The following is a 27343-nucleotide window of genomic DNA, read 5'->3' as shown; positions in this document are numbered from 1 at the left end:
GATCCCTGGTCAGGGCAGACTCCAGGTCCCCTGAGAACAAACAATAATGTAGGAGAAGACTCTCAGCACCTTTGGGAGGCTTGGCGTCCTAGTCCAATCCTCACTCTTCTGGAACTTTCCTTAACCCCTCTGAGTCTTCAGCTCCATCTTTTACTATTATCTAGTATTTGTGTAGCTGAGGAAACTGAGGTCCAGAGAGGTCAAGCCACTTGCTTGAGGTCACACAGCTAGAAAGTGGCAGGAGTAGATTTGAATCTGGTAGATTAAACCGTGTGCTCACAGCTGCCCTGTGTCACTGTGGTGGTGACTGTCCCAGGTGGAGCCCATGGAGCACACCAAGAAGCTTCTCTACCAGTATGAGACCATGATGCACCTGAAGGCTGAGGAGAAGCTGGCCAGACATCAGGTCTGGGAGTCGGAGCAAGAGGTAGGGTCCTGTGGGATGGTGGGTGGGTGGGAGGTGGCAGGCTGGGGGCATCTCAGTCATACTCTCCTTCACGTCCCAACTCAGGTGCTGGAGACCCTGAAGCTTCGTGAGGAAGAGGAGGAAGCGCACACCTTGGCCATCTCCATCTACGACACCAAACGTAACGAGAAGAGCAAGGAGTATCGGGAGGCCATGGTGAGCCTCGCTCCCCCGCCCAGGCTCCCAGACCCCCTGCCTCTGGGGCGGTGAGGCCCACGAGAGATTCTGCCGAGAAACCCCCTGTAGGGAGTGAGGTTACTGATGCCGTGTGCTCCTTTTTGCTGCTGAGCTGAGCATGTTGACGGTTCGTCCCAAAGAGTACTTGGGATCGGCTGGGCACAGTGGCTCACGCCTATATCCCAGCACTTTAGGAGGCTGAGGTTAGAGGATTGCTTGAGCCCAGAAGTTTGGGCAACATGCCAAGACCTCGTCTCTATTAAAAAATAAAATAATTAGCTGGGTGGTTTGGTGTTGAGTACCTGTAGCTCCAGCTACTCAGGAGGTTGAGGTGGGAGGATCACCTGAGTCCAAGTGGTTGAGGCTGCAGTGAGCCTTGATCTTTTTTTTTTTTTAGATTGGAAAAAATGGTTTATTTAGAAAGTAGATTGGGGAGAGGGCCAGAGCTTACAGAGAAGCATGGCCGGGCCTTGATCTTAACACTGCACTCCAGTTTGGGTGACAGAACGAGACCCTGACTCAAAGAAAAAAAGAAGAGTACTTAGGATTGGGGCCAGATACCCCCAACCCCCATAGGCTGTAGTGCCAAGCCAAGGCACATAGTGTATGGGGGGGGATTTAAAACTGTGTGCCCACCCCCACCAGGGCTCCCCCGAGGTTGTGGCAGGGTGGTAGTCCCAGTGAGCCAACTCTGCCCCTACCGATCACTAAATAAGCATCTACTATGGACTGCCAGGCACCACGCTGTGTGCTTGTCAAATCCTCAGAGAAGGAAACTGAGGCTCAGGTAGAGAGACAGGAATTCACATAAGAAACAAGAGTTGGAGGTCACAATGCAAACAGGTTCGAGAGATCAGCACGTAGGCCCCACTAAGGCCTGTCCCAGAGGCACCATGCACCGGACCCAGCTCTGAAGCCTGTTCTTGTGCCAGCGCACCACAGATGCAGAGCTGGCCAGGAGGGCTCTGCTGTCTGACTGCTCTGCCTCTGCAGGAGCGTGTGATGCACGAGGAACACCTGAGGCAGATGGAGGCGCAGCTGGACTACCTGGCCCCGTTTTTGGCCCAGCTCCCGCCAGGGGAGAAGCTGACGCGCTGGCAGGTGATGCACCTCAAGGATGAGTGCCTCAGTGACTTCAAGCAGCGGCTCATCGACAAGGCCAACCACATCCAGGCCCGCTTTGAGAAGGTGCGTTCAGGGCACAGCCAGGGAGGGGACCATGGCATCCACATCCAGAGATGGGCCTGCGGCCGTCTGCCTGCCACTTCATAGATCGACGGGGGATCAGCATGACAGGGCTTGGAGGTTCCAGAGGGCCGAGGGGTTCTTCCTCACTCTTGCTTGTTGGACGGATGGGTGGGGAGATGGGTGGATGAGTGGACGGGTGGATGGGCAGTTAGAAGGGTGGGTGGAGGAACAGGCAGAGGGATGGGTGGGTGGGTGGACAGATGGTGCATGATACCAACTCCTGACCCTTGACCCTGTTCTGTTGCTTGGGCATACCCCATGTCGTTCTCATGCACTATCTCACTTGATCCTCACGAAGTGCTCTCTACAAGGGCCTGGGTGGGATGGGGGAGTATAGAGGCCCTCCTTTTGCAGACAAGAAATTGGAGGCTCTGTATTTCGGCAACTTGCCCAGAGTCTTGATCCCTGCTCTGACCTTATGGACATGACATCCCTCTAAACCTGACCCCAGCAGCTCCCCCACAAGATAGCTTGTAGCACCTGCCTCTGCTCCTCTGGCTTGTGGCTGGGGGGAGGACAGTGGGGCCAACTGTCATGGAGCTGTCTGGTGGCCAGTGGGAATGTAGCCTGCACCTGGGTGAGTGTCAGCCCGTGTCAGCCCTCCTGCCCTGTCCACTCTGTGCCTGCAGGAGATCCAGGAGCTGCAGAAGAAGCAGCAGTGGTACCAGGAGAACCAGGTGGCCCTGACAGCTGAGGACGAAAGCATGTACCTGAGTTACTGCTCGCAAACCATGTTCCGCATCCGCATCCTGGAGCAGAGGCTCAACAGGTGAGCGTGGGGGAGTGCACGGACCCGCCGGGGGCTGGCCCACCTGCCTCGGAGCCCCTCACCCTCCCACTCCCCATCTGACCTCAGGCACAAGGAGCTGGCCCGGCTCAAGTACCTGGCTCTGGAAGAGAAGCTCTACAAGCACCCCCGCCTGGCAGAGTACCTCAAGGCCTCCACCTGATGGCCTCCCAGGGCCTCAGCCGAAGCTGCCAGAGAAGTGAAGCCTCCCTCCAGCTAGACTCTGGTGTGTCTACCAGCCAGTGTGTCCACCCAGACGCCTGGTTTGCTGCCAGCCCACCTCCCCTGCAGCTCTGTTGGTCCCTGTTTCTCATGACTCCGCAGTAAATAAACACACCCCGTTTGCCATTTGTACCTCGTGCTTCATAAACTACATCACTGACCTCTTCCTCCTTCCCTTCCTCATCCATAGCCTGCGACCACTCCCTTCCTCCCTGCCTTGGCCCCCCTCCTCATCTGCTTCCTGTTCTTTTCTGCGTAACATCCAGTCTCATCATAGCACTTCTACAGACTGCCCCACAGCCACCTGCCAACAGTGGTTACATCTCAACGTGGCTAGAGCAGCCCAGCTCACAAAATCGAAGTGGCAAGGCCAAGGCGCACACTCCAGAACTTGAGGCTTGACATCAGAGTTGAGGGACTGAATCGCAGCTCCGTTCCTTCCCAGATACCACTTACCCACCTGTGAAATGGGGATGGTCTTGTGGTCTTAAATAAGACTCCTAAAGTAGAGAGGCTGGGAAGGCACTAAGTGTTAGCTTAAAATATAGCCTACAAACACATGAAACTGTCGTCCAACGTATTAGCCATCAGGGAAATGAGATGCCACCATCCCCTCCAGTGTGGATAAAATGCTGGTGGCAATGAGAATTGGAATTCTCAGATGGTTTTCCTAGTGAAAGCGTAAATCAGAGCAACCATTTTGGAAAACTGGCCCAACAATTCTGCTCCTAGATTCCTCTCCACCCACCCATCCGCCGAGCAAGAAGGATGAACATCTCAACAGAAGTGGAAACAAGACAGTCATTCACCAAAGGCACAAGCCAGAATGTGCACAACAGCATGACTGATAATGGCACTACACTGGAAACCTCCCAAATGCCCACCGAGAGCAGAATGGATGTGGAAATTGTGGTTGAGATGTTTTTGGTTGTCATAACTGCTTAGGAAGAATGCTACCGGCACCCAGTCTGTAGAGGCCAGGGATGCTTCAAAACATGCCCCAAGGCATGGAAACTTGCCCCCCAACAAAGAATTATCTAGCCCAGAATGTCAGTAACATTGAGGTTGTTATAGAGCAAGAAAAAATGAATGAGTTGCAACTACAGAATGACATGGTCGAATTTCTTAAATACAATGTTGTCAAAAGATTCAGGATACAGAAAAGTACAGACCTTATGACTCCATTTACATGAAGAACAAAAAAGGCAAAAGTAACCAACGGTACTAGAAGTCAGGACAGTGGTCTCCCTTGAGTGTGGCCAGTGAATGGAAGCAAAGCACCAGGGGCCTTCTGGTTGCTGGGCATGTTCAGTTTGTGACAATTCATCAACCTTGTACACTTACTGTATGTATCCTTGGAGTGTTTGTAAATGTTTGCCATGAATCTAATCAAGTCTTTAGACCTAACTTCCATTTAACAAAAACTTTAGGGGGATAATTTATTTAACAAGAACTTCCATCTAATAAGAAATTCAGGTAAAATGACACTAAAAAAGAAGCAGATACATTTATAATGTGGGACAATCTAAAAGGTAAATGGCCTGATCTCTTTGAAAGATCAATGTCATCAGGCACAGTGGTTCATGCTTGTAATTCCAGCACTTTGGAGGCCAAGGTAGAGAATCACTTGAGCTCAGGATTTCAAGACCAGCTTGGGCGGCATAGTGAGACCCCATCTCTACAAAAAAAATACAAAAATTATCTGGGCGTGGTGGCACATGGCTGTTGTCCCAGCTACTTGGGAGGCTGAGGTGGGAGGATCGCTTGAGCCCAGGAGGTCAAGCCAGGCTCATGCCACTGCACTCCAGCCTGGGTGACAGTGAGACCCTGACTCAAAAGGAAAAAAAAAAAGCCGGGCCTGGTGGCTCAGCCTGTAATCCCAGCGCTTTGGGAGGCTGAGGTGAGTGGATTGCCTGAGCCCGCAGGTTTGAGATCCGCCTGGGCAACTTGGCGAGACTTCATCTCTACAATAAATCCCAAATTAGCCGGGCATGGTAGCACGTGCCTATAGTTCGAGCTACTTGGAAGACTGAGGTGGAAGGATCGCCGGAGCCCAGCAGGTCGAGGCTGCAGTGTGCTGAATCTTGATTGGTTAAAAAAAGTGACTAAAGATGTTTTGGGGATGACTGAGGACATATGAATATGAACTAGGTGTTAAAGAATTACTAAGTTTTCTTAGGGGTGATACAACGGTTATGTCAAATAAGGGTCTTGTTTTTAAGAGCTACCTGCTCAGTATTTAGGGTCAGTTGGGGTGAAATGTCAGAATGCCCACAACCTTCAAGTGGTTTAGAAAAAAATGCACACACGAAGCAAATAAGGCAAACTTGAACAAATGTTGAAATCTAGACGGTACCATCGTACTATCTTTTCAAGTTTTCTGTTAGGTTTTTCGTAATAAAAAATTGAGGGGAACGCAGGCTGGACGGTTTTAATCCGGTGTTACTCTGCTAATCGAATCCCCTTTTAAGCGCACCCAGATGCCAATCCGGGCCTGCTTCCCAAAAATACGCCCTGGCGGGTGGTCCCTCTGCCTCCTGCCGCCGGCAGAGGGGATTCAGTACAACCGGGAATCCCCCAGGCTCTGGCCTCATGAACAAAAGACTCGAACCCCAGGGCCACTACTTTCTGGCTGTGCGGTCTTTTACGAACACCTTAACCCGAGCCTCGGCTTCTTGGCCTGTAGGCGAGAACAGAATTCCTCCCCCTCAGGGTGGTGGCGAGCGTGACGCGAGGCGGAGCAGCCCCTGCAGGGAGGGTCCGAAAGGGCTCGGCCGACAGGGCCCGGCCCGGGGAGGGAGGCTGCGGGGGCCGAGTCCGCCCTAAGCGGCCGCAGGCAGCGGGGCCACGCGAGGAGCGCGGACTCGCGGCCGGTCCCAGCCTCCTTCCTCCACCGCGGTCCCCTCAGGGCACGGCCACCTGTCCACTCGTCCGCTCGCCGGGGCCGCGCTCCTGGACTCCACGCCCGACCTCACTCGGAACCAGGCCGCCCGCTTCTAGGACTCCCGTGGAGGATTCAGGTCGGCGTCCGGCTCCAAGGAGAGGGGCGAGTCCTCGCGCCACCGCGGCTCCGTGCGCAGCGAAGGGAAACCGGGAGGAACTTGGGCAAAACGCAGACCAAGGGCGGGTTCCGCCCCGCCCCACTCCAAAATGGCAGGTCCGCGGCTTCACACGGCTCCCGACGTCTCCTTCCCATTGGCTGCCGGGCAGCTGGTTTTTTTTTTTTTTTAATAATGAGGACGCTTATTGGTTGATCCAGGACACTTGCTAAAGCGATTGGCGCAACCGCCATTAGTGGGCGTCTCGCAACTATTTCAAATGCAAACTAGGTTGGAGGAAGAGAAGGAGAGGGTGAAGAAGGGACAGCTTGAGTCGGAGGCGGGACCGAGGAAATGGCAGCCCGCATTGGTTCCTTAGAGCCCGGGGGACGGCTCTTGAACGCTCCTTCCTAGTGATTAGTCCGATTCAGGAAGAGAGGGCGGATACTTAGGAAAAGCGGCAGAAGCGCCTGCTTCTATTGGTCAATCCTGACGAGAGGCGGGGCGCTCTCGGCGGCTGATTGGTGCGAGAGGCGAGGTGGGCGGGGCTCTGGGACAGAGGTTTTGTTGTGAGGGTCGGTTGTCAAGCAGCGGCCAATCAGGGCAGGGGATGGAGGCAAGTGGGGGTCGCGCCTGGAGCGGAGCCTCGGCCTCCGGAGCCGCTGCTGCAGGTGGAGTAGGCAAGGGGGACGAGGAAGCGAGGGGACGGTGGGCCCCGGGCTGGGCTGGGCCAGGCCGGGCCGTCCGGGATGCGGGGAGAGGGCTCCGGTAGTGGGGAGGTTAGAGCTCGTGGCCAGCAAGCTGAGAGGTGGGAGGATCGGGCGAGGCCGAGGGATCAGTCCCAGCCTCCCGACGAGCGGGGTCGGCGTGGAGGCCGCAGTGGGGGAAAAACCAGAGAGGGCGGAAGCAGAGCTGGGGTTCTGGAGGAGGATAAGCAATGAATAGGGTCAAGAGAATAGGAGAGTGAATGAATGGGAGACACCGACAGTATACGGGAAAGGGCAGAGAAGGGGGTCTGGCGAGGCAGAGGGCGAGTTAGAGAGCTCGGGAGACAGGATGTGCACGAATAGGGGACCCAGGGGGCAGGGAGAGGAGGTGTGCGAACGAAGGACTAGAGAGACAGAACTGGGGGGCCCAGGAGAAAGGGCACAGAGGGGAGAGGGTTAATGGGAAAGAGGAGTGAGGAGTCATACCGCTCACGCCCGGACTGGAGGCCTAGTTCCTAGCCCTGTCCTTGGGAATCGCGGGGGGCAGGAGTAGTTCCCTTGCTAGGAGCTGGGGGTGGGGTTGAGGGTCATCTTTGAGATTCTTCCTAGAGAGGGCTTCAATAGCTGTCTCTGGGGTGCCTCTCATGGGCCGCTAAGCCTAGCTTCCGACTCCACCCATCTTCCCATGCGTCAGGCAAAAACAGTGACTCCCAGAAATCTATGTGAATTGCAGACACGTGGTCTTCCCCGCCCCACTGCGGCTGCTGCACTTAAGGCAGCCAGCATCCTGGGGCAGAGCCGCTTCCCATTATCTGAGCCTCTGGGAGGGCCTTCTTTTTCTCTGTCTTCCAAGTCAGCCTGCCTGAGGTGCCCCCTCTGCAGATTCTCATACCCGGCTTGCAACACAGCTTCCGACTTGGGTGGCTTTGGTGGGTGTTGTTCTATATTAGTAATCTTGGTGATCCAGAGAGTTACAGCTCTTACTGTTTCCCAGCAAGCCATCACCTCTGATTGTGTTGCAGCCCAGTGTTGAGCTGAGATGGCACAAGCCTGACGTTCCATGATTCAGGATCTTGACAGATGTGCACAGGCTGCTGCTGTTGCTGCTGTGGAAGACATAAAACCAGGAGGCAGTCCAGGGCCTGGAAACGAGGCATTCCCTCTGCCTGGATGTGTGGGGACTCCCTGCCAACTTGATTGGTGGATCTGGGGGGGATCCACCCCCACCCCACGAGGAAAGCGCAGTTCGTCTTGTGGTTGGGGCTTCTGGTGCCAACCGGCTGAAGGATGGCCACACCTGTGGTCACCAAGACAGCCTGGAAGTTACGTGAGTAGTTTTCATTTTTTCACCCTGTTTATGCTGTAAGTTGGCTTGTTGCTGGGCAGCCTGAACCCAGCACAAGGGGAGACTCCCAGGCCTTGGAGTAAGATAGACCCCAAGATGTAAATCTTAGCTGTGTGATATTGGGCAGGAGACTTAGCCTCTCTGAGGCTCAGTTTTCTCATCTGTACAATGAGGTAATCACATTCTGTAGTTGCTGTGAACTTCAAGCAACCGAATTAAATGAATAAAGCACTTAGCACAGGATTTCCATTGGGCTGACAGGCAGAATGGGTGAGAAATGAACATGCTGAGATCTTCTCAGCATTTTCAGACATCTCACAGGTCAGACTTCCCTAGTCAGAGAAAAGCAGCTTGGGACTGGGGTTGAGGTGGCCATGAAGGTGTGCAAGGGCTGGGCAGAGGGATGGGAACAGGGCTCTGGATGTAACTGAGTGTGAGCTCCATCCACCCCCACCGTTACTTTATTAGTGGCTCTAAGTGCTTTGATCATAATCCTTTATACTTTGAAAAGTTATTGAGGACCTTATGGTGCTTTTGTTCATGGGCGTTATAGCTGTCAATGTTTACCATGTTAGAAATTGATAATGAGACATGTTAAATATGCCACTAGTGATGTTCTGGAAAACTCGGGCATCATATGCTTGTGAGCAAATGAGAATGCAAAAGGCAAATGCCGTCTTAGTATTATTATGAAGCAGTTTTGTCCTCTCAGGCCCTCTGAAAGGATCTAGAGGAATCCCAGGTGTCCCCAGAGCATATTGTGAGGACTCCCATACACACTGGCACTTCTGTGGGCTCTACACCACTGGTGATAACTGGTTGGCATAGTTTTAATGGGCTCCACCTGGTCACAATCTACTGTGAACTGGCCCTGAGCTGTTTTCAGGGTCTGGGGCAAGACTCCGCCACTTTTAAACTATGAGACCCTGGGCAAAACTCTTTGCTGGACCTCTTTCCTCATGTGTACAGGGAGAAGCTTGGGTCATTTCCATGCTGTTCCCCAAAGCCCTGGGGTTCTGGGAGAACCTGTTGGGGTTCCCCAAGGGGGGTACACTTTGGGCAGAATGACTTTGTATTTGTTGGGATTGCATATCCATCCTTTCAACAACTGGTCTTTCTCGAGCATAGAGCTAGGTTCCAGGGAGCCAGTGGGAGACAGAATAGTCGAGGCCTCTGTAGAGTGGAAGCCCAAAGCCTGGGAAGGCATTAGGAGTAATTGGATAACCCTATCCATCTGTCTCCTCAAAGTTAGGGCTGGTGCCTGTGCTTTGAATCAATTAGCTGGGTGATGGGGTGGTTGTTGGGGTAGTGATGCTTTAGCCTGCACGGACAGCGAATGCAAAGGCCCTGAGGCAGGAAGCTTAGTGTTTTGAAAGGGCTCAAAGGGGGCCATGGGCTGTGGCACAGCAGCGGGAGGAGCATGGTGCCACATGAAACTAGTAAGCTCTGCTAGGGCATGTGTTCACAGAACCCCAGCCCTTCCAAGGCTTTATCTTAAAGGCAAGGCCAAGCCATCAGAGGGTTCAGGCAGGAGGTAATGAAATCAGACATATCGGGCATCCACTGGTGATTTCATGTGCACCATGGTTTCCATGAGAGCAAACAGATGTAAGAGCCCAATGCCATGTGACATCTGGCTCCCTTAGGCTCTGGGGTCTGGTGAGGATCAAGGAGCTCAGCCACATGGAGTTGTTGAAGCCCATTCTGTTTGTCTCCCATTTGGGGTGCGAGTCCTCAGCACTTGTGGCCAGTGTTCCCCAGCTTTGGCCTGGGTCGTACCACCTGAGCTTGACCTGCCAGTAGACACTGAGGATTTGTATTTACGTGAAAATCAAGTCCCCAGGCCTGGCCCATTGGTGGTTGCTGTCCTTCAAGCCAGGCCATGGGGGAGCTCTCGGGGCCAGTGCCTTAGGCCTTCTTTGTGGGTGCCTGTGATGTGCCCCACACTCCCACCTCATGCCTCCAGGGTCTACAGTGGGTCCCTGGTCAGGCTGCTTAGAGGGAAGTGGCCCTCCCCTTTAAGCAGCCTAAGTTGGAAGGCCCAGCTTCTAAATCCTCATCCCGAAGTCTGGGGTTCTAGCAGCTCTGTGTTCTGTCCTGGAACCATCTGATCACATAGGAGCAGGAAACTTATCTCCTTCGGATCTCTCTTGCTCCTCACAGCCCCATGCTATGCCCAGAGCAGGTACCCAGGAATACTATTATGAATTAATGGCTGCCTCCAGGAGCGGTAGTCCTGAGGTCCAGGAAGGTGGGCCCAGCCACACTTTCCCTGAGAAGGGTAAGAGCCAGGGTAGACAGACTGAGGCCTCCAGGTAGGATGCAGGTAGCCCGTACAGGGAGTGTCTTCAAGAAGGGGAGGGGGCCAAGGCTCAGAAACAGGATGCTCAAAGAGCAGGAGACTTGACCTCTTTCTGGGCTGGACAGAGCTCTTGAACAGACATGTGTCTGTGGCCAGAGTTGCAGGGCTCCCAGGTGTGGGTCCCCACAGTGTCCAGAGAACTGAAGTCTCCTTGGGTGAGATGGGGACTAGAGAGGCCCAGCTCTCCTGGATCCAAGTGATGAATCCAAGCACTGACGCTTGTGTTTGGGCCTGCAGGGAAGTCTCGCCCTTGCTGGCGTGGACACTGCTGGTGCCAGCTCTGCCCTGGCCAGACCTGAGGTGATGTGTCATTGGTGAAGTCCAGCCTGGGGCTCAGTCCCCCAGGTATTGTCAATAGTGCTTCTGGGCCAGGCCGCTCAACAAGCAGCTTTCCTGGGCCTAGTTCCCCAACCATCTGTGATCTGAGCCCCCACTTGAGACACACCTGGCAGGGTCTGGAGCTGGGTCCCTCTGTGGAATGGCTGCAACACCCTTTCCCTTGGCGTCACCACGCCAGACTGCTACTTGCCTCAGGGTGCTACACATTGGGATTTCCCCCGGCCTGTGTCGGGAGACATGTCTGTCCTCTTCACTTCCAGGAGGAACTCACATAGAGGCCAGCTTGGAGGCCTGGGCTGCCTCTTGGCTCCCGGCTCATGCTGTGCTCGCCACAGAGCATGGATGAGACTCTCTGAGGCTCACGCCTGCTGCTCCTGCTATTGCCTGAATCTAGGCCAGGTCCCCATGGCTGTCTATACGGCTTCCTCCTCCATCTAGTCAGCCCTCACCCTGACCTGTATGCCCGGTCTGCTGCCTCCAGCCCCTTTGTCATGAAGCTCGCCCTCTGTGCCCACATGGGGCCACCTTGCCCTCTCTGAGCCTGCCTCACAGGCACAGCACAGCCCACCACTAAGCAGCTCATGGGCATGTTCCCAGGGAATCCTCAGCATCAGGCAGGAAGCAGGAACCATCATTATTCCTGTTCACCAGGAGCCCGGCCCTCAACTCAGTAGCCGTAGCACAGCTTGGGCTGGATCGCGCTTTGTGGCTCTAGACCTGGGAGCTAGATCCCTGTGCCAGCTCACCTGGGCAACTCGTTGGGAGTTGACTCAGTTATTCTTCCCACAGCAGGGTCTGTGTGTACGGGTGGTGCGTGAGTTGACATTTATTTTTATTTTTTGAGTTGGGGGTCCCTGTTGCCCCAGCTGGAGTGCAGTGGCATGACCACAGCTCACCACAGCCTCGACTTCCTGGGCTCAGGCAATCCTTCCACCTCAGCCTTCTGGGTAGCTGGGACTACAGGCGTGCACCACTACCATGCCCAGCTAATTTTTAAATTTTTTTCGTAGAAATAAGATCTCACTATGCTGTCCAGGCTGATCTCAAACGCCTGGGCTCAAGTGATCCTCCCACCTTGGCCTCCCAAAGTGCTGAGATAACATGTGTGAACCACTGCACCTGACCCAACATTTTGTATTTTAATAATTGTTTTTCTTTTTCTATCATAGACAAAATATCCTAAGTGTATCAAACTTATAATTTCAAGTATATTTCTTAAGACAAAGCTCATAAACATAGCAGTCAACTTTATTTTTTATTGTTATTATTTTTATTTGTTTATATATTTAGTTTGAGTTGGAGTCTCACTCTGTCACCCAGGCTAGGGTGCAATGGCATGCTCACAGCCACCACAGCCTTGACCTACTGGGCTCAGATGATCCTTCTACCTCAACCTTCCAAAGAGCTGGAACCACAGGTGTGCACTACCACACCCAGCTAATTTTCTTATTTATTGTAGAGAAGAGGTCTCCCCAAGTTGCCGTCCTCTCGCCTCTGCCTCCCAAAGTGCTGGGATTATAAGTGTGACCCACTGTGCCTGGCTAGCAAGTCAACTTTAAAAATTGTGTATAGTTAGTCAATATTACTAGGTGATGTACAGAAAAGGGAAAAAAAGTCATGAGGCCTAAGGGTAGGGCAGGAATGACTGAAGTTGAGAAACTGTCATTTCTGCCTCAGGCCCACACCCTGTCCTGTCTGCTGGTCCGACAGCTCCACGGAGTGTCTGGGTACTAAGGGGGACTGAAGAAGGCAGATCCCTCTGCTGGGATCCAGGCTCTGGAGCTGTGCCTGTTAAGCCCCCTGATGCCTCTCCCTCTCTTTCCTGTATAGAGGAGATTGTCGCACACGCCAGCAATGTGTCCTCACTGGTGCTGGGCAAAGCCTCTGGGCGGCTGCTGGCTACCGGCGGGGATGACTGCCGCGTCAACCTGTGGTCCATTAACAAGCCCAACTGCATCATGGTGAGCCCCAGCTGGCCGGCAGGGGTGGGAAAAGGGCCTGGGGAGAGGACTAGGCAGGCCAGGTTGGTGGCTAGGGAGTAGGCAGCTTTGCGGGTTCTGTTGGGCCCAGGGTACCCCATCTGGTGGGGGCCATCCAGGTGACTACGACAGTGGCCAGCCCTCAGAAACGAGGGAGTCACCTGCTCGTGGGACAGAACTCTAAGCAGTCTACGGGAAAGGGTTAAAATAAGCCCCAGGACTGTGGCCGAGTTGAAAGGCTTAGAACCCACCCCCCGCCCACCTGCCTGGCAGCTACACGGGGGTGCTTGTTTTGACTCATTCCCAGCCTCATACTACCACAGGGATGTGAGGGGAACTGGCTGGAGCTGATTAGGGAGCTCGTTCTCGAATAGCATCTTCCCCTAGTTACACAACTCAGTTCAATGATGAAAACTTCCAAAACAAGAACGCATAAGGGAGGAAACACAAATGTTAATTACATATAGGTAATTCAAAGACCACTGTAGTTGGTGTTTTGGTCTGTGTCCCTGTAGATGCTGAGATAGATATGTATACTTGTCCATGCAGGTACACACGTATAAATACAAATACACATATAAGTGCACACACATAAAGATATAAAAATATTTTTCTACTCTTGTGTAGCCTGGTTTATTGAAATAACAATGTTGCAAGGATTTTCCTGTGTCAACAAATCCTCTTTTATGACATAGTTGTTAATGGCCTCGTGGTATTCCATCGTAGGGATGCGATTCATCTGCTTGGCCACTCCCCGTCATCAGCAGGGAGGTTCTTTTCTCAGCCTGAACCACCCAGTGGTGAACATCCTTATACCCCTACATCTTGGAGCAGATCTGTGATCGTGGCATTAAATCCAAGGGTGTGCACTTGTTTAAAAGCTTTCCAAACAGATTGCCAAATTGCCCTCCAGAAATCCATTTGCATTCTCACCAGCAGCACAGAAACCTGCCCTTCCTCCCCCGTCCCTGCCAACTCAGGGCAAGAATGTCATCATTCTCTTATTCTCTCGACCCCTGAAGAAATAAAGACAAAAAACTGGTGAGAGAGTCTACTGATGAGTAGAATGTCATCACTTCAGTGTTTTAGTGTGATCTGGAGAGAACTTCCATCCACCCGAGCCCCAGCCAGGGCACCAGGTGCAGGAGGAAGGAGACGCTTGGTTTTGTTTTACTTTGTTTTTAGGGTTGAAATGTGTTTTCTTTCCCCTGAAAGGCTGAAGTAGTAACAGACACAAATTGAGAAAGAACCAACAATGACCCCATCTCTTGCGCCAGGGAGGCATGGTTAGTCGTCTGGGGCCTTCAACTATTCTCAGACATCAGGTGCAGTGGTCAGGCCTTCCATGCCCTCAGCCTGCCAGGTTCTCCCTCACCTGGAACTTCCTCCTAGGCCATACTTGTGTGTGTGTATGTATGCATTTATTTATTTATGTCAGAACTTCACTCTGTTGCTTATTTGTTTGTTTACTTAGAGCTGGAGTACAGTGACACACTCACAGCTACCACAGCCTCGACCTGCTGGGCTCAGGATATCCTTAATTTATTGTAGAGACGAGGTCTCACTAAGTTGCCCAGGCTGGTCTTAAATCCCTGGGCTCAGGCAATCCTCTCACTTCTACCTCCTAAAGTGCTGGGATTATAGGCGTGAGACACTGAGCCCGGCCACTTCTATTTATTTTTGACTATGTGATCCACTCGTACAGCTCAGCATCCAAAAGATACAGGACAGACAATGGGAAGTCTTCCTCCCTCTCCTACCCCCAAAGGGGCAGGCAGCCTTGGAGAGCGAGGGCTTCCAGAGTTGTGAGATGTGAGCCTCTAGAGCTAGGCCTCAGTGCTGCCATGGCCTCCCTTGCTGGGGAGCTTGTGTCAGGCAGAGAGTGGAGATGGGGGTGGGGAGTTTTGGACTTAAGGCTAAAGGGACAGCATCTTCTTATCTTGGCCAGTTGCTCCCCTCCAGGGGGCCCAGGGCCATTTCTGCAGGTGACACCCATGTCAGAGGATGGTGGGAAGAGGGAGCGGTGGGGGTGACGAGGTCTGGAAGCTGAGGCTGAGGAGGGTCTGCAGGAGAGCCTGGGTGCGGCCCTGGGGGAGTGCAACCTCCCTGCCTTTGTCACTTGCTGAAACCTTTCCTGGGGACCCAGAATTTGGGGCAGCAGCTGTGGGGGTAGTCTGTCCAGGCAAGGCACTGAAGCTGCCATCCTCTCTCCACAGAGCCTGACGGGTCACACATCACCAGTGGAGAGTGTCCGCCTCAACACCCCTGAGGAGCTCATTGTGGCCGGCTCCCAGTCGGGTTCCATCCGCGTCTGGGACCTGGAAGCTGCCAAAAGTAGGCCTCTGCGCTCTCCCTCCCGCACATGCATGCCTGTGTTAGTCTTCAGGCTCTGCGGTCACACTGCTTCCTCCAGGAAGACCATCCCGACTAGGTTGGCTGCTTCACTTCTGGAGCACTGACCAGACAGTGTGGTACCCAGCCTGCCCCCAAGAGCTTGGTAACTGCGTGCACCACCACCTCCTGAGCGCCGGCACTGAGGGGGCGGCTTGGAAATGTCTGCATGAACAAGTGTGTGGATGGGTGGGTGTGTGGGTGGGTGTGTGTAGATTCAGAACCTGGAGAGATGTCATATCACTGGGGGCCCCACAGGACATGTGAACCAGTGAGGTGGCAGCTGTGTGGGGAGCGCCGTGAAGAACCAGGGAGTATGTACCCTGACTCGGGACCCCTGCTCTGCCTCGGTTCACTGGGGCCACCAGGAATCAGGCCTGAGGTGGCCAGGTCTGTCTGCTTATGATTGCATTAGCTCCATTTTCATCTTTATGGACATTACAGAGTTTACAGCATCTCCTTGTTACTCACAATGACAAAAAGGAGCCTCCCCTCCTGCCCTTTCTCCAAGAGCCTCAATTTTCTGTGCTTGGGTCTCTCATTCTGATTACCTTCCCTTTTCCAAACAACAGGTTATACTGTAGTCTCTTTCTTTTCTTTTTTAAAAAAACGTCCCATGAGCTACTGCCTTGCTACTGCAGAAGAGGGGGCTTGACTGTATCGCCCCTGCCCCTCGCCTGTCCCTCATGGCACTCCTCCTTCCATCCTCCAGCGTCACTGCTGAAACAGTGTTGACGCTGCAAGGACCCTGTAAATTCCTTTCACTGCTGATTATATTCCTTTCTTTTTCTCACTTGGTTTCATCTCTGTGTTTTCCGTGTTCCTGTTACTAACTCAACCCCACATTCTCTGCAGGGGGGTAAATGTCCTCCTGTGTCCTTCAAACCCATCTCATAATCCAGGCGTGTCTTCCAGAGCCTCCGTCCTCCAGGTCCCAGGGTCTGGGAGCACCAGCTGTTGTCCTGGTCTTCCTTGTCACCTCTCCAGGGAACTCTCTCTAGCCGTCTGCTGCTCCAGGTCCCACGTTGTCATCTTTCCTGGTTTTCTCCTGCTCCTTGATGCCTTCCGAGCTCACTGAGAAAGGGTGTGTGGCAGGTGTAGTGTTAGAGACTCCATGGCTGAAAAGGCCTTTATTCTAACCCCATCTTCTTTTTCACTCTTCTTTTTTTCCCCTGAGTTTGAGAATAGAATTCTAGGTTGGAAATTATTTGCCCTCTGAATTTTGAAGGTGCAGCTCCACTGCCTTGTAGGTTCCAGGATTGCTGCTGGGAGCCAGTGTCCTCCTTCTGTTCGTTCTCCCTCCTTCTCCCCCCACCCCCCCGTGTGTGTCTGTGTCTCTCTCTCTCTCTCTCTCTCTCTCTCTCTCTCTCTCTCTCTCTGCAAGTTTGCAGGGTCTTTGTCCCTGAGTCCTCATGGTTCACAGATATGACTCTCCCTCGGTATGGTCTATTTTCACTCTAGGCAAGGTCTCTGCTGGGTCCTTTCATTCTGGAAACTCGTGCCCTCAGTTCTGGACCAAGTGGAGTCTCAGCTACCGCCTCTCTGCTTCAGTGGGTGTTGCTAGCTCTATGGATTTTTCAAGACGGCTGGAAACCTGGAGATTTCTACAGAATCTGTCCATTTTTACATGTTAACAGCTCATTCAGCATGTTTTTAGAACACCATGCCACCAGCATTCGAGGTCCAAATAAGACCTGCTTGCCGGCTGCTTTCTGGCAGTCCTGGTTTGGACCTTCTGGCATGCTGGGCAGGAGGCCGCCTACCTGAGCCCAGGAGAAGAAGTAGCAGCGTGGATTTTGCCGAGGCTGTGTTGCCAGAGGAGAGCCCCTCTTGCCTGGCTGGGACCCGGAGGTGCTTCTGGGTCTCTCCTGTGGCTCATGCTCTACGTCTGCTGCAAGACCGCAGCCAGTGACCATGGTGAGGTTCACTGTGAGGTTCACTGTGCTCAAGGACAGGAGAAGTCTTCTGTGTAGGTGGCCCTCAGGAAAGAGAGTGCCCGTGGGCCTCTTGAATGATACCTTCCTGCCTAGTGACAGTCTGTTTAAGAAAAGAGGAGGTTGGGTGTGGTGGCTCAAGCCTATAATCAATCCCAGCACTTTGGGAGGCCAAGATGAGAGGATTGTCTGAGCCTGTGGGTTTGAGACCAGCCTGGGCAACATGGTGAGACCTCATCTCTACAATAGATCAAAAAGTTAGCGTGCCTATAGTTCCAGCTACTTGGAAAGCTGAGGCGGAAGAATCGGCTGAGGCAGAAGGATCACCTGAGCCCAGCAGGTCAAGGCTACGTTGGCTGGGAGCGTGCCACTGCCCTCTAACCTGGGCAACAGAATGAGACTCCAACTCAAAAAAGAAAAATGAGAACAGAGGAGTCCAGGACCTCTTTGACAACAAACAGAGCTGTGCACTTCGCGTCTCAGCATGTGATCCCACTGCCTGGGCACCCCAGGGCCCTGGCCATGCTGTGCTCGGACATTGCTGTACTTGAGCAAGCTAGGGAGGAGCTAGGCTCAAACTGAGATGGCAGGAAGGCTCAGGCAGTCCACTTCTCGACCTGGACCCAACGGACGGCCACTGGACACTCGGGACAAAGAGAGAAGCCACGGGTGCTGTGCCCCCCTCCCAGGCTCTCAGCCACAATGGTTGTGCTTAGGAAGGGAAATGTGAGGAATTCCTTGAGGTGGCTGAGGAGTAAAGACTGAAGACTACTCGATTCCTGGGCCCTGGACAGCAAGGGCAGGCTATCCCAAATGGAGCTCAATACAGACTCATAGCCCAGAACCCACCCTAAGATCCTTATTCAGTACTGGCGTGCCCCAGAAGCTGCTTCTACGTGATTCTAATGCAGAGCCGTGTTGATAGGGCCCCCTTATTTGAGAGATGATAGGCAAACTATCATCCCGCAAACTGGGAGGCCTTCCAAGGACCCTTCTAGGGTAGAAGAGCAAGACCCAGGCAGGGCACCGAGATACTGTCACTGTCCAGGGCAAAACCTGAAGCTCGAATCCTGGTATCAGGACTGCCATCTCCGTGTTCTCTGTTCTGCCATTGGTTGCCTCGCGTTTGGGGGGGTTCTCAAGTGAAAGAGAAACTTGCCCTCCGCAGGCAGAGCTGAAACCTCAAGTGCCCCTCCACCCCCAGCTGCCAGGGTGTGAGTGACAGCGATATGAGAGGCAGGTGTAAAAAAGGGTTCCAGGAGAGCCACCTGGCACAGCAGTTGCCTGGAAAGGCATCGCCAGAGGATGCAAGCAGAAGTTGAGCATTTTCGGCTGAAGGGCTTGGAGATTCTTGCATGGAGCAGACAGACCCTGGAATCCCTCCACTCTGCAGTTCCCAGATCCTGCGACCAAGCCTACGCATTGGGAGGCCTTCCAAGGGCCTTCCCGGGGCTGAAGAGCAAGGGCAGGACTCACTCCAGAAGAATGTGGCCCTGCCTGCTTTCCACAGTGTGGTCAGAGGGCGAGGGTGGCTCAGCCCAGCGGATCCCACAGGATCCACAGGAAGCCAGCCCACACAGGGGTGGGGCCCCGCCATGTCCTGGGGCAGGACAGGCTTTCGGAAGCCTTGCTCTGGGGTGTGAGTGGCTGGGGTGGGTGTGGACCGGGGCAGGAGCCAGCATGAGGCTGTGTCTTCCGGGCCCTGGACAGGGCAGCATGTGTCCCCGAGGCTTCCTTGGCCAGCAAGGCTGTGACAAGCCCCAGCAGCACCTGGCAGCCTCACAGAGCAAGGAGAGACGGCTGCTCAGGTGCTGCTGCAGCTCTGGTGCAGGTGTCCATTTGACAGACTCCAGGGGCAAAGGTGGCCTCATCCCAGCTCCAGCACCTGACGGCCTGCTGCAGGAGCACATAGAAGGATGGTGGGTGCAGTGGGCAGTAGAAGAGGAGTGGCCTTTGCTCCTGTGCTTCCTGTGCCTGGCCCTGTCCTCAAAGTTTCAGGATGGATCAGCTCCTTGACCCAGGGGAAGCACGAGCGGCAGGTGCTCCCTGAGAGGGAAGTGTTCCCTGGGAGGCAAGTGCTTCCTGAGAGGCAGGTGCCTACCCACATTCTGGCTCTGGCCCTGCTGTGCGGCCTCGGGCCCTTGCCCACCTCCTGCCGTTGGAGTGGCATTGAACACCCCTCAGCCATTGAACACAGATGTGCTCAACAGGTGTCTGGGAATGAGGGAGGCACCCAGATGGCCATTGCACTGGGAGTGCATTGTCACTGGAGCCAGAAGAGGGAGAAGAGCATGTGCTCTGAGGTCTGTGGGGGAAGAAGAAGGCCCAGCGTGCAAGGAGTGTGCAATCCAGTTTCTGGGGACTTGAGTCATGACGGAAGGGGTCAGACAGGCGGGATGAAGGCAGGCCTCTGCAGGAAGACGTTAGAATGGGAATAAATAGGATGGGCACTTATTGAGCACTTGCCGTGTGTTGAGCCTGTGCTAAGCACTCTGTGTCCATTTGCTTACTCAATGCTATGACCCAGCTGAGGCTCAGAGAGGGCAAGCAACTGGCCGGGGAACACACAGCAAGTGAGGAGAAGGCTGGAGGGCTCCCGGGACTGTCTGGCTCAGAGCCCACATCCTGATGTTGAAGGGTGAAGGTCACACAGTAGTGTCCATTTAATTCACCCACTGCTTGGACTTCTACTCTCCTATCCCTGAAGTGCTACGTCTGGGGTCTTGAACACCTCCTGCAACAGAGCGCTCACTACCTCACAAGGCACCCACTTTCACCTTGGCTCAAACATAAGAAGGGCCAGACTCCCATATACCTTGGTCCCAAGCACTCCCAGGCTGGTCGGTTTCATTCAGGCCATGGAATGATGCATCTTTCAAAAAACAAGACACGAGACGGCTCTCAATGGTGTCAAAGGACACCATGAGGCAGTAACGCAGGTTTGCCTCCAGGCCGGGCCCAGCCGGAAAACTGCCTGAGAGATGGGAAGTGTGGTCCTAGGGCAGCAGTAGGTGACAATCTCTGCCCCGTGAGAATTCTCCAGTCTGTCGTGTCCTCCCTGTGTGCTCTCAATCCTCACAGTGTGTCCTCATAGCCACCCCTAACACCCCTCAGACAGGGGTCACCCCAGAGGACCTGTGTGAGCACCAGGGCCACCCCAGACTTGCTCTCCTTGGGGCCTTTGCCCACTTCCTCCCCAGCATCCCTTGTTCTTCACCCACTGACATCTGCTCAAATGCCACCTCTCCAGAGCTAAGACCTTCCTGGATTTCTCTTTTTAACCCAGCAGAGTTCTCTCCCAGCTTGAACCTCTCCTGATCTCTCTCCTCGCACTGAATGGGCTGGGCTGGAGTGCCCTGCAGACCATAGGCTCCACATCCACAAGGCCTGGCTGCCAAGGTGGTCACCTGGCTCTGCTGTCCCAGGTGTCACTCATGTGAGAATACGCCGGGACGAGCCAGGGGCACATGTGGTAGCGAGTGTGTGGCATGGACTTGAGTAATGACAGACAGGGCTGTCATCTCTCAAAAGCAGAGGATGAGTTGTTAGGGTGGTGGGACCCCCATCCATTTTCTCATTTTTAAGATCTGTATTGACCAGGTGCAGTGGCTCAAGCCTGTAATCCCAGCACTTTGGGAGGCTGAGGCAAGAGGACTGCCTGAGCCCAGGAGTTCGAGACCAGCCTGGGCAACGTAGTGAGACCTTGTCTCTACAATATATAAAAAAATTAGCTGGGTGTGGTGGTGTGCGTCTGTGGTTCTGGCTACTTGGAAGGCTGAGGCAGAAGGATTGCCTGAGCCCAGCCAGGTTGATGCTGAGGTGCCCGTAAGTGTGCCACTCCACTTCAGCCCGGGCGACAGGGTGAGACTCCGACTCACAAAAAGAAAAGAAAGATCTGTGTTATGGGCCCATGTTCCTGGGCAGGTCACATTTGCTCACAATGCACAGCAGTCCCTCTCCACCAGCTGCCTTGTTCGCCCCTCATGCCCTCGTCTCTGCTTTGGTTCTTGTCAGTTCTTCGCACCCTCATGGGACACAAAGCCAACATCTGCAGCCTGGACTTCCACCCATATGGCGAGTTCGTAGCCTCTGGTTCTCAGGACACCAACATCAAGGTGAGACATTTCCCGCTGGACCTTCCCTTCCCTAGGGGCACCTCCCTCTCTGCGGCGGCATCTACCCCTCCTCGGCAAGGCAGATATGCAGGCATTTGCCAGCCACTTCTGCTCAGAACGGCTGGCTTTCCCAGCAGTCCCCATCGCCCTCTCACTGTGGGGCTTAATGACCTGAAGGTGCCAGAGCCTCCCCTCTGCTCACGGCCACACACCGTCATCTGGCCCAGGCTGCAGGACGTGGTCAGGGCCTCTCCTGACTCTGCCCTCTGCTTCTTTCCCATACAGCTCTGGGACATCAGGAGGAAAGGCTGTGTCTTCCGGTACAGGGTAAGGAAGCACCGCCTATTGGTCACCTCATGAGTACCTCGCAGGTGTTGAGTGGTGCGGTGCCCAGACCCTGGCAGGGGGTGGAGGAGACGGCTGTCCACCATGGGTGAGGGCAGAGCGCATGCATCTGGATCTGAAATGGAGCAAGAGTGCCATGGGTGGTCCTGCTGAACCACTGGCTTTTCCATGAAGCCACCAGAGCTGTATTTATCAAACTGCTCCAGCAGTAACTGGTGACGTAGGTGAAAGGGGTTCCTCTTCATGTGAGTTTGGAAGCACTGTGTTTAACAATTAATTAGTTGTGGTGGTTTTCAAGGCCTTTAACATTAAAAGAAGGAATTTAACTCACCAAAAAGCATAAAATACATTGTTTCCCAAACAATATGACCACACAATCCATGGCCTCACATGGAAAAGTGCCCTTCCCTGACATCTCCCGAATGTGGCCATCTGTCCCCTCTGCCTGTTCCCCAGGATGCACGGTGTGTTGGGCAGGGATGACAAGGAGGCAGAGAGGGTCCTGTTGGCCAGGACCCTAGGGTGAGCTCAGTGCTCTGTCCTCCCTTCTCAGGGACACAGCCAGGCCGTGCGGTGTCTCCGGTTCAGCCCCGATGGGAAGTGGTTGGCATCAGCTGCAGATGACCACACAGTGAAGGTAGCTCCCAGCCTGAGCTGGGCCCAGGGGTGGAGACTGGGGTCATACCAGGCTGGGTCTTCACTCCCTCCCTCCTGAGGGGGCTCACGTGTCCCAAGCCTGTCCAGAGCCGAGAGTGATTTGTGAATGAGAGCATGGTCTGGAGAGAGGGAGAGCAGGCAACTGGGGTTCCTGGCCCGGGCCTGACCTCCACCCTGCCCTGCCCGCAGCTTTGGGATCTGACTGCTGGCAAGATGATGTCTGAGTTCCCTGGTCACACGGGGCCTGTCAACGTGGTGGAGTTTCACCCCAATGAGTACCTCCTGGCTTCTGGCAGCTCGGACAGGTGAGGAGGAGAAGCGGGGCCTGTGACTGCTGTCCCTCGTCTCTGTCCTCTGTGCTCCTGTGTCCCCATGCCCTGTCTGTCTCTGCCCTGGGCGTCACACACCTGACGATCCCCTGGAGACTGAACTGGCTTTCAGCCAAGCCAGACTGGACCCTGGTCCGTCTCTCCCCGGCTCTGGTTCCCTGGCCCCAGGTCCCGGATCTGTGCCTTCATGGCATGTTGGGGCCCAAGTCAGAAGAGGGAACTGACTTTCCAGCACAACATGGCTGCCTTTGTAGGACAATCCGCTTCTGGGATCTGGAGAAATTCCAGGTGGTGAGCTGCATCGAAGGGGAGCCGGGGCCTGTCAGGTATGTGGCCGCTGAGCTGTGGGCCAGCCCTCCTGGGCAGCGGGATGTGGGTGTGGGTGGGCCTTTCCCCTCTCTGCTTCTGCTCTCTCCCTGCCTGGGCTCTCCTGGTTTCTTGAGGTATGGCCGGGCTTCGGCTGCAGGACCCACGGCCAACTCTTGCCTGGCCCAGGAGTGTCCTCTTCAACCCCGACGGCTGCTGCCTGTACAGCGGCTGCCAGGACTCGCTGCGTGTCTATGGCTGGGAGCCCGAGCGCTGCTTTGATGTGGTCCTTGTGAACTGGGGCAAGGTGGCCGACCTGGCCATCTGCAATGACCAGCTGGTGAGAGAGACATGGCGCCCGCCGTCACCCTTCCCCCGGGCCACCCGCCCGCCTCCACCCCAGACCCCCACTCCCATCCCCTCTGGGATCTGCCCCCGACCCCACCCCGGCTCTGCTGCTTCCTGCAGATAGGCGTGGCCTTCTCCCAGAGCAACGTCTCCTCCTACGTGGTGGATCTGACGCGGGTCACCAGGACGGGCACCGTGGCCCAGGACCCCGTGCAGGACAGCCAGCCCCTGGCACAGCTGCCACCCAACCCCAGCGCCCCCCTCCGGCGCATCTACGAGCGGCCCAGCACAACGTGCAGCAAGCCACAGAGGTGGGGTGCTGGGTCCTCAGAGGGCATGGGGCACACAGGTGTGGGCCTTGCCCCAGGCCTCACAGGGGCCCTTGCTTCCCTCGGGCTTGGCCCTGCACCCCAGGGTGAAGCGAAACTCAGAGAGCGAGCGCCGCAGCCCCAGCAGCGAGGATGATCGGGACGAGCGGGAGTCCCGGGCAGAGATCCAGAACGCCGAGGACTACAATGAGATCTTCCAGCCCAAGAACAGCATCAGTAAGCCCAGCTCCCGTCCCCTTGGCTCACATCCTCATCTGTGAAACAGAGGGAGGGTCCTGTCCGAGGACGGCTTGCCGTGGCCTCTTTCCTAACCCCCAGGCCCTGGCCCTGTCCTCATGCCCCCCAGCTCACTGGGCAATGCCCCTGTGGTACGGAGGGTACCTGGGCACTCCCTGGCAGAGGCTGGGCTGCTGCACCACGCCCATACTCTGCCCTGTCCGAATCAAGGGAGCACCCACAGGGCAAGTGGGCTGGGAGGGGCAGAGCTGAGGCTTCTGGAGCCAGGAGAGGGTTGAGTGTCTGCATGGATAGGGCCTGGTTCCCAGGCATCCTGGCCAGGAGGGCCCACAGACAGGAGCCCCCTTTGCTTCTGCAGGTCGGACACCACCCCGAATAAGTGAGCCCTTCCCAGCACCCCCAGAGGACGGTGAGTCAGGGCAGAGCCTGGGCACTGAGGCTGTGACACCCCCACCCCAGCCTCTCCCCCAGGGCTTCCCCTTTCATGGATACTTGCAGCCTTCCCCACTGGATCTCTTCCCTCTAAAGCGCCTACCTGGTCAGGTGTGGTGTGGCTCATGCCTGTAACCCCAGCACTTTGGGAGGCCAAGGAAGGGAGGATTGCTTTAGGTAGGAGTTCAAGCCAGCTTGGGCAACATAGTAAGACCCCCTTCTTTATGTAACAAAAAAAATTTTTTTTAAGTAAAATTAAAGCATCTACTTTGTGCTGGACCCCACAATGCCCTGGTGATTGAACTTGAGCAAGGCAGACAGTGTTCTTCTCAGGAGCCCACACCTGAGTGTGGGAAGACAACAGTAGACAGACACAGATGGATCTGCTGGGGATGCATGCAGTGGAGGACAGAGTGGTGTCACGGGAGGATTGCTTAAGCCCAGGAGTTCAAGACCAGCCCGGGCAACATAGCAAGACCTCGTCTCTACAAAAAATAAAAAATAAGCCAGGCATGGTGGTACATACCTGTAGTCCCAGCTACTCAGGAGGCTGAAACAGAAGGATCACCTGAGCCCAGGAGTTCCAGGCTGCGGTGAGCCATGATCATGCCACTGCACTCCAGCCTGGGTGACAAACTGAGACCCTGACTCAGAAGAAAGAAAGAAAGAAAAGAAGGGAGAGAATGTGATCTGCTTTATGATTGGCGCTCCCTGAGTCACACCCACAAACAGAACTGAGGTTGAGTAGGGCGAGGAGAAGACAGGCCCAGGCCTGGCTTCAGGGCCTCTCTGGGAGCCCCACACTGCTAACCTGCTACTGTCTCCTCCCCTGGCTCCCAGCCTCCTCCAGGGCTGCCCGCTGGCTCTTGCTCCCGGTCACAGATGCTGCCTGAGTCCCACCTGAGCCCTGACCCTCTTCACCAATCCTTCTGGCTTGACCCAGTGGTCTTTTCCTTTTGCCTCCAGACACGGCCACAGCCAAGGAGGCAGCAAAGGAGGCAGCAAAGCCTGGCTCAGCCGTGGACGTGCAATTCCCGGTGCCAAATGTATGTGTAGTCGAGGGGGTGTGGTTTGGGCTTGAGAAGGGCCGGGGTCCTGACCCAGGCCCGGGGCCCCCCATGCTGGGAGGCAGAGAGGGTGGCCTCAGGCTGGTGCCTGCTGAGCTTCACGCCCCCTTAGCTGGAAGTCCTGGCCCGGCCCCCGGTCGTCACTTCCACACCAATACCCAAGGCCGAGCCCGCCATCATCCCTGCCGCCCGGAATGAGCCTATTGGCCTGAAGGCCTCTGACTTCCTGCCTGTGAGTGGGGGACCAAGGTGGGTGGAGACCCGGGGTCGTAGGCAGAGCTTTGAGGCCGGCTCCCATGCCAGCATCTGGGCGCCTCTCCCACACAGGCTGTGAAGATCCCCCAGCAGGCTGAGCTGGTGGACGAGGACGCCATGTCACAGATCCGCAAAGGCCATGATACCATGTGTGTGGTGCTCACCAGCCGCCACAAGAACCTGGACACTGTGCGAGCTGTGTGGACCACGGGTGACATCAAGGCAAGGGCCTGGCCTCGCTCCCTGCCCCTTCCGCCCGCCTGCCTGGGCTCAGGGCCAAATGGAGAAGAGGCCACTCACAGTGCGGGACAGGTGGAGTCGGCAGCACCCATCACTGCACCATGACGACCATCTGTGGCTCCATCGTGCTCACTGCATGCTGCCGTTGGGCATCCATTTGCAGGCCTGGCCTTGCGTCCTCATGTTGGGTGCAGTCTTGCTAACACCCCACAACAAACCCGACGGGCACACCATACCCACGTGGGGCTGCTGTCCCCACCCTCCCCTGACAGTTCTCTGTTTACAGACGTCAGTGGACTCTGCCGTGGCCATCAATGACCTGTCGGTGGTGGTGGACCTCCTGAACATCGTCAACCAGAAGGCGTAAGTGGGCGCCGTGGGGGAGTGGGTGGCAGGGGCAGGGCTGGGCTGATGGCGTGTCCTGGTCTCTCCCCAGCTCACTGTGGAAGCTGGACCTGTGCACCACGGTCTTGCCACAAATTGAGAAGCTTCTGCAGAGCAAGTATGAGAGGTGTGTGGGAAGCTGTGCCTGCCACGCAGCTGGGGGGAAAGGCAAGGAGGCTCCTTCGGGGGCCACAGGAAGAGCCCCCAAAGGCCCGATGTCCCTGTGAGGTGGCTGGGAAGCAGCGCCGTCCCCTCCATGGTCCAGAGCAGAAACAGGCCTGTGTGTCCTTGTGTGGCAGGGAGATGGGGGGTTTGGGTCTGGCCTCCCCTCTGTGAATCTCGCCCTGTGACTCCCTCCATCCATCTGCCCCGAAGCTATGTCCAGACGGGCTGCACCTCCCTGAAGCTGATCCTGCAGCGGTTTCTGCCCCTGATCACTGACATCATGGCGGCTCCGCCCTCTGTGGGTGTGGACATCAGCCGAGAGGAGAGGTAAAGGGCCAGGCAGTGGGTGGGAGGGCTGACCCAGCAAGCGAAGGGACATGGGCCTGGTAGCCTGGGCCCCCGTTGTCGACGGCCCTGCTGAAATTGCTTAAAGAGGAGGCCTTAGAGTCTAGGGCAGTTGCTCAGGGCGGGGTGGGCGTGGCTCGGTTCCGCCGCAGCCTGGTTGTGCCCTCCAACCCTGGCACAGCCTGGGAGGGGCCCGTGCTCTGGTCCTCAGCCTTCCCTGGGAGGAAGGGCTGGATCGTTGGGACAGCAAAGGCCCGGGCTGGGTGGGGGTCCTGGTGGTGCCAGCTGGCGCCTTCAGGCCCTGCCCCTCCGTCGCAGGCTGCACAAGTGCCGGCTCTGCTACAAGCAGCTCAGGAGCATCAGTGGCCTTGTCAAGAGCAAGTCAGGCCTGAGCGGCCGCCACGGCAGTGCCTTCCGCGAGCTGCACCTGCTCATGGCCAGCTTGGACTGAGGAGCCCAGTGGGTGGTGGTACCCAGCAGCCCATGGGACCTGGCCTCAGCCTCTGCTCCTGTACCCTGTGCGCCCATGGGCCCATAAGCCTCTGCCCGGCCCCTGCTGCTGCCCTGTGGCCACCCTGGAAGAGACAGCACTGGCCCAAGGGCCATAGCCCCGAACTCTGAGATAACTTTCTCTCTAGCAGCGGTTGCCCGGCTTTACCCAACTCTTGCTTCTTGAGGGCAGCAAACTGAGCCCGGGGGCTGCTGCTGTAATTTATAAGGCAAATTTTATTAAATTTATAACATTCCCTGGTTTCCTTGTGGGGCGACATTCTCTGGCCACAAGGCTCTCCCAG

At 55.5% G+C, this 27343-nt stretch overlaps 2 protein-coding genes across 4 annotated transcripts in view; both read left to right on the top strand.

The window, feature by feature from the left end:
• DRC7 (dynein regulatory complex subunit 7) overlaps positions 1-3026 on the top strand; it is a 28270-nt gene extending 25244 nt beyond the window's left edge. For 2 of the 3 annotated variants that reach the window (XM_008068018.1, XM_008068020.1), the window contains 5 exons: positions 317-427; positions 512-622; positions 1637-1831; positions 2521-2660; positions 2748-3026. In XM_008068018.1, the coding sequence (XP_008066209.1) occupies positions 317-427; positions 512-622; positions 1637-1831; positions 2521-2660; positions 2748-2841 (651 nt within the window). In that variant the 3' untranslated portion in view covers positions 2842-3026. The remainder of the gene's footprint in view (positions 1-316; positions 428-511; positions 623-1636; positions 1832-2520; positions 2661-2747) is intronic. The other variant, XM_008068019.2, reaches the window with a different exon arrangement.
• A 3425-nt stretch (positions 3027-6451) lies between these two features.
• On the top strand, positions 6452-27300 carry KATNB1 (katanin regulatory subunit B1). Its single transcript, XM_008068017.1, has 20 exons — positions 6452-6609; positions 7668-7972; positions 12522-12652; positions 14887-15004; positions 21010-21110; positions 21396-21437; positions 22009-22092; positions 22302-22417; positions 22696-22767; positions 22937-23087; positions 23216-23406; positions 23510-23640; positions 24020-24070; positions 25060-25139; positions 25273-25392; positions 25488-25637; positions 25942-26018; positions 26092-26166; positions 26415-26531; positions 26868-27300. The coding sequence occupies exons 2-20, from the start codon at positions 7933-7935 to the stop codon at positions 26998-27000; spliced, it is 1980 nt and encodes a 659-aa protein (XP_008066208.1). The 5' UTR covers positions 6452-6609; positions 7668-7932; the 3' UTR covers positions 27001-27300.
• The last annotated feature ends 43 nt before the right edge of the window (positions 27301-27343 follow it).

The sequence above is a fragment of the Carlito syrichta genome, unplaced genomic scaffold (assembly GCF_000164805.1).
Source record: "Carlito syrichta isolate Samal-C Ts95f unplaced genomic scaffold, Tarsius_syrichta-2.0.1 Scaffold309854, whole genome shotgun sequence".
In the NCBI taxonomy this organism is placed as follows: Eukaryota; Metazoa; Chordata; class Mammalia; order Primates; family Tarsiidae; genus Carlito; species Carlito syrichta.
This window is presented reverse-complemented; position numbering and strand designations above follow the sequence as displayed.

Coding starts and splice junctions, on each gene's coding strand:
- KATNB1 (XM_008068017.1), top strand. CDS start 7,933: ATGGCCACACCTGTGGTCACCAAGACAGCCTGGAAGTTAC. Junction 21,111..21,395: donor CTCAGGACACCAACATCAAG/GTGAGACATTTC, acceptor TTTCCCATACAG/CTCTGGGACATCAGGAGGAA. Junction 24,071..25,059: donor CCCAGCACCCCCAGAGGACG/GTGAGTCAGGGC, acceptor TTTTGCCTCCAG/ACACGGCCACAGCCAAGGAG.